This window comes from Mustela nigripes, chromosome 8 (assembly GCF_022355385.1).
Source record: "Mustela nigripes isolate SB6536 chromosome 8, MUSNIG.SB6536, whole genome shotgun sequence".
Taxonomy (NCBI): domain Eukaryota; kingdom Metazoa; phylum Chordata; class Mammalia; order Carnivora; family Mustelidae; genus Mustela; species Mustela nigripes.
In genome coordinates this window covers 11,273,288-11,279,287 of record NC_081564.1, presented here as the reverse complement: position 1 = coordinate 11,279,287, position 6,000 = coordinate 11,273,288, and the positions used below count along the sequence as shown (strand labels likewise).

General features: G+C 54.8%; 1 protein-coding gene across 1 annotated transcript in view; it reads right to left on the bottom strand.

The window, feature by feature from the left end:
* Positions 1-265: 265 nt before the first annotated feature.
* LOC132023749 (uncharacterized) overlaps positions 266-6,000 on the bottom strand; it is a 15,937-nt gene continuing 10,202 nt past the window's right edge. Inside the window, exon 3 of the mRNA XM_059409898.1 lies at positions 266-1,375. Coding sequence (XP_059265881.1) covers positions 629-1,375 — 747 coding nt within the window. The 3' untranslated portion in view covers positions 266-628. The remainder of the gene's footprint in view (positions 1,376-6,000) is intronic.

The window sequence follows — 6,000 nt, the reverse complement described above, 5'->3', positions numbered from 1 at the left end:
AAAGCATCTCTCCGCAGTGTCTTCTTGGGAGGAGACCAAGAAATGGACCTACAGGCAGATCTGGGAACAGAACTGGGCACGAATGATACTAATAGAGATGGGGCTTAATATATGCCACTTAGTTGTCTAAGAATATACAGAGAAATACTTCTAAGTACTCTAAATATATATAGTGTATGCTTTGAGTATGTGTATATGGTTGATACTAAGTATATACCAAGAGTAGATGAGATAAATAGACCGAGCAGAGGGAGCTTAGGCGTCCAAACAGCTCATGTTTAATGAGGACGTACTAGGTGCCAAGCTGTGGCTGAGCACTGTACACACCCGATGACATTTACCCGGTGCCATGTGCTCTGTGGCAGGACCTGTTTCCCTGGTTTTCAGAGGAGGTAACCGAGGCTCAGGCTCGGAAGGGCTAATGGACTCATGGGAAGTTCTAAGGCTCTGACAGGGCACTTCTCAAATCTCAGTGGGAGGTGTGTCAACACAACCCCGTGAACCAGCGCTGGGTCTGCAAATGCCCCAAAGCCAGGAGCAGCAGCAGTCCCAGCGGAGCAGATAGGCACACAGGAACCTGCTCCGCGCACCCCCGTGCACCTGCTGGCTAAGACAGGCTTGTCCTCGCCTACAGGCACACAGGCACACAGGCACACAGGCTGTGGGTGGCCCTTACAGAAGACTGGGGTCCTGGCGTTGGCGGGCTCCATTCCGAGGATGGCAAGCGAGGCAGCACCAGCGTTTCCTCTCCTCTTCTGTGCATGCAAGTGGGTAAAAGTCCGCGGTGAAAGGGAGCGCAAAAGGAAGCGGGGTTCCTCTGCACCCCTCCCTTCACACGCAGCAACTGCGCTCCCACCACCAACCAATCCATCCCCTGTTCCTTCTCCTCCTTCTCCTCCAGCCGTGTGGCCGTCACTTCTCCAACCCGAAAGCAGCGGGGAAACTGAGGCCCAGAGCGGCTGGCGCCGAGCGCGAGCGGAAAGCTCGCCAAGCTGCTGCGCCCGCGCCAGGCAGGGATGTGGCGAGCGGAAACCACAGTGCCGGGCCTCCTGCGAGAGACGGGAGCCGAGCCAAGCACGGCGCAGGCGCCTCGGCGCCTCGCGTGAAGCCAAAGTCGGCCAAGTTGGCAAAAGAAGGTAGAAAAAACGCGAGTCCGGGCCGCCGCTGGGAACGCATGCGTTCGCCGAAATCCTCCGCGCGAGTCTAGGACCTCCCGGAGGCGGCTTGGGAAGGGGCTGGGCGGTGGGCGAGGCAGGGAGGGCGCGGGGTCCACGTGGGCTTGTTGAGCCGCTCGGATCCTGGCGGGAGGCGGCAGGTGGACGTTCTGACCTCCGCTTCGGAGTCCGATTCCATGTGCAACTCGGGGAGTGAAAGACTAAAGCAGAGACAGAGCAAGAAAAACAAAAAGACGAGAGAGAAATACAGAGACCGAGAGGTTACGGGCCTTGGAGCCAAGCGGGGTAGGCGAGATGATTCTGGCGACCCTCGGCCTGTCCATAAACATTCGGACGCCCGCCAGTGCCTCCCTAGAAGGTGGCACCCTCAGCCTTGCCTCCCCTTGGCGGAGTGCCCCCAGGAAATACACTCGCGACTCCGAGCCCTGAGTACCATACCTCCACACCTTAAGTGCAAGGAAGTTGGCACGCGGCGCAAAAAGACCTTGAAATAACTGGGTTTAAGATTTGTGCCTCCCTTCCCTTCCCTCCAACAGAACTGCTTTTGATGAAAACACCCTGGTCTTCCTCGCCCAGGGGTTGACAGGGAATGACTGGAGATGCTGGACCAGGAACGTACACAGCAGGCGCTCAATTATTGCTCAGGTATTGCAGGTCTGCCTTAATCCCCTATCATATGCGGACAAAGATGACCGGTTACCATGCCTTTTCAAAACCACCTAGAGGGCCCTCCTAACCACCAGTAAGAGCCCCCATCCAAGGTGACTCAAGGATGAAGAGTTGTGTCTCCAGGAACCCACAGCAGGCCTCAGGGATCCAAAACAGGGGCTCATTTCCACCGGGTCTCCCTAAGTCAAGGATTCTCAACATCCCCAGCGCTGTCCCCAAACCACCCAGCTCCAGATCCTGCTAGGCTGAGGCTGGGACCTTTTTAATTTTTTTTTAAGATTTTATTTATTTATGAGAGAGTGAGAGCAGGAGAGGCAGGGAAGAGGGAGAAACAAGCTCCTGGCTGAGCAGGGAGCCCTACACGGGGCTCGACGCAGAACCCCGGGATCATGACCTAAGCTGAAGGCAGACCCTAAACAAACTGAGCCACCCAAATGCCCCAAAACCGAGACTTTAGAGAGAGGACAGGTGTCCGACGGAGAACCTGGGAAGCAGCGCGGCCGAAGAAGAGGAAGGGAGAGCCGGCGTAGGGAACCCGAGTAAAATTCAGGGAGCAGGGGAGAACCGGAGAAGGCTCTGGCCCAGTCAAAAAGACGGGGTGGGGAGGAGAGAGCAGTGAGAGAGGAGACACAGAACCAGGGAAGCAGACAACGGACGCGAGAGCCTGAGGGAGTGAGCGAACCCGCTCGAGAGCAAGGCGCCTGGCGCTGGACGGCCAGAGGCGCCCCAGCTCTGCTCCCCACCGCGCCCTACCGAGCCCAAGGGGAGCGCCCCGCCGACCAATTTGCCTTGCACAAAACCCGCGCCCCAGGGGCCTTTGCCTGGCCGCTGGGGCTTGAGTCGTTTCTTGACTAATTAACTGGAAGCTACGTCGCCCCTTCTTTCAGGGCCCAATTAATTCGCCGCGGGCGGTTGGGCGGGGGCCTTGAGGCTGAGGCGCCCGCCTGGAGCCCCTTTGTAAAGGGCTGTCTGGACCATATTGATTCCACACACACACACACACACACACACACACACACACCCCCCTTCCTTCGAAAAAAAAAAAAAAAAAAAAAAAGTCTTGAAAGCGCTGGATTGCCAGAGTTTAAGGATTGTCAGACTCACAATCCCTCCTCCCACCCAACCGATTGCATTAGCTTCCAGAAGGAAGGGACCCACCGGCCAAGGCAGTTTCCAGATAAGCCTCAGAAAGGGTTACATGGAATTTCTCCCCGCAGAGGGCAAAGAAGTAAAGGAGACAGGTGGCCACTGTGTGCCTACTCTGTGTGTGCGCCAGGCACCTTCTGCCTCGCAGTTAAAATCCAGACGACAACACAGACAATCCCCAGGGGGAATCCCAGCTCCAGAAGAGACTAACTCGCTGCGGAACTATCTATCTCTCTGCATGACTCAGTTTCCTCATCTGGAGAATGGAGCTCACTGAAAAGACTCTTGCCTCCTCCAATTGCTGTATTTGATGAGCTGATGGGTGGGGCAAGTCTTAGAACATTATCATCCACCGGAACATTTCACAAATGCCATTTTCAATAAATAGCATTTCAGAAAAAAAAAAAAAAACCATTTTGTTGATGAGGAAGCCGGGGCTACGGAGCGCAGACCTGCTGCATAACGATCCTGGTGCTTGATTCCAAGGCCAAGACGCTCCAGAACGAAATCTACCAGGGGGTTTCTCCAGCACTCTGCGGGCTGGGTGCGAGTGGGGAGTGCTCTCCCGGTCTGATGGACCCAGAGGCTTACTCGGAGGGGGCTGGAGGGTTACCCCCTCTCTCCCCTCCCCCCATCCTCCCTTCAGTTCAATACCGACTGCAAGGATCCAGAAACTCCAAATCCCGAAAGCTTCCGGTTGGAACCCAGAGCGCGGCTCCGGCGGTGATTTCCCAGCGGTTGTGGGGGCCTCAGCGATTGTACTGACCTCACGGTAGGTCAGCTTGTCTCCTTCATCGATCAACCAAACGAAGTCTAGGACTAAAATATAGACGCAAGGGAATCACAGCCGTCTTTGCAAAGCTAGTGGGAAGTGGCCTCGCTGTGCCAAAGCGCGCGGGGGACCCAAGCCGGCCCCACCCTCCGTCACCGCGTCAGGAAACGGAGCTTCTCACCTCACTCCCCTTTATTCAATCATTGTTTCATTTTTTTAGTTCTGTGTTATACTAAAAACAAAACAAAACAAAAAGGATTAGTTTATTCAATCAACAAACACTTGATAAACACACCGACTAAGCCACACTGCACTGGTCACTGGGGTACTAATGAGGGAGGAGGGTCTGCCCAAAAGCATAAAATCCTAGCTAGGAAGGGGTTGTAAAGGCTTTTCTGCTGTCACTTTTTAGCAAATGCGACCTTGGGCACGACTCCCTAGCTATCTGTCCCACAGTTTTTTGCCCATGAAGAGCGACAACACCGTCTAGTCCTAAACAAGGTGTAGGCGCTGCGTGGTAGAAACGGATAAGGGAGTGTAGAAGTTAGATCCTTCCGCACAGCCCGGGGCTCAGAGCTGCTGTGAGCAGATCTGGGTAAGTCCTTTACGAAGCCTGGAGTGGGTGTAGGCTCCTTACTCCTGAAAATTGATGGGAGCCCAAGATCGCAGCTTCCTCTTCTAGGGAACAGAAAACCACGGCTGTACCAACCCCAGCAGGCAGAAAAGCTGAGGCTGGACAGAATTTGGCCTTCCTGTCAGAGACCTTGAACGGAATCCCTCTCCCACCGCACCTTTCCTGGGCCTCAACTTTCCTCATCTTTAAAATGGAAATGTATAGGCAGGTACAATCATCACAGTGAATAAGGCTCAGGACAATGGGCATCAAACCAGCCAGGACCCAGGGTCTCCAGCGCTTAGCAGGGTACCTGGACCAAGAAGCCCCTTAGTCAATATCTGTGGGATGATCTGGTGGATGTTTCTGTCCATGACCCCAAACTTCCCAAACTCCCCTTCCCACGACCATCCTTACACTGTTGCGCTTTACATATCAGAATGTTTGCATTGTAGCCACTCAGTTTGATGCTGATTTTCTAAAAATGCACTTCTGGAGTGATCATTTGTTTCCAAATGCACGAAGAAACCCCTTTAGTCCTTCTCCCCTTCTTCATTGACTTTTATGCCTCTACTGAAAGATATTCACTGAGCACCTATCAATTGCCAAGCACTGTAATCTGTGATTGAAGTTGGAGATAGGATGAGTCAGTCACTCCTCTGCTTCCAGGAGCTTACAAAATAGAGACCTAATGTTAGACACTCCTGGCTGGACCATGTGGCCAGCGAACCTCTTTGGTTATGGTGGATTTTTTTTTTCCCCCTTTCCTTTCTACGTCACTTTGACCAGATCATAAAGTCTAACACCGTGCCTGGAACACAGTAAGGGCTCAGCAAGCGCCACATGAATTTATTCTTCGCAATACTGTAGCCACACTCCTCCTTTGGCTGGTGCGAGAGGTCTTCTCTCTTTGGTGCCTTCAGAGACACTTCCAAATGAGGGCTCCATTAGATCGGGGCGCAACTCGAACCCTAACATTTCCAATTCCGGGTAATTCAGGCCGGTAAGGCCAGCCCCTCCGACTTCAACTGAGCATGTCTGGGCCCGGTTTGCAAAAGAGGGTGTACCCGTTTTGCATCTCCACACCTATCTGGCCGTCCTCCTTTCCAGATACGCCCCCCCCCCCCCCGCACACACGTACACACACACTTTTCCCGGTAAACAAGAGCTAGTACAGGTGGCGCCTAAGAAACGAGGCGCCAGTTTGCGCTGAGAACCCTCGTCCCCTGCATCCCGGTTCTACCCTAGCCTCTCGGGATCCAACTTCCAAGTTCGGCAGACTGTGAGCGACCCTCTCCCGCCCCAACCTGCAGGAACAGGCTTGACCTCCCGGCGCATCCGGAATTGGCACTGCGGAAGCTCAAAACTGAGGTCCCAACCCCGCGCGCGTCGGTGGAGATCCGCTCAGGCCCTGCGGGGTCCTCCGAGGACCGAGGTCCGCCGCCGCATCTCCCCCCGAGCGCCATCCAGCGGCGAGAAGGCAGGGGCACCTTCCGCCGAGTTTCCGGGCGAACTTCTCCAGGAGCGAGGCGCGCAGGTTTCCAAGTGGGAAGCAGCCCCTTCCTCCACCCACTACCTCCCCTCACCTCCGAGATAGGGGCACGTCTCTCTCCTCTGCCTCCCCA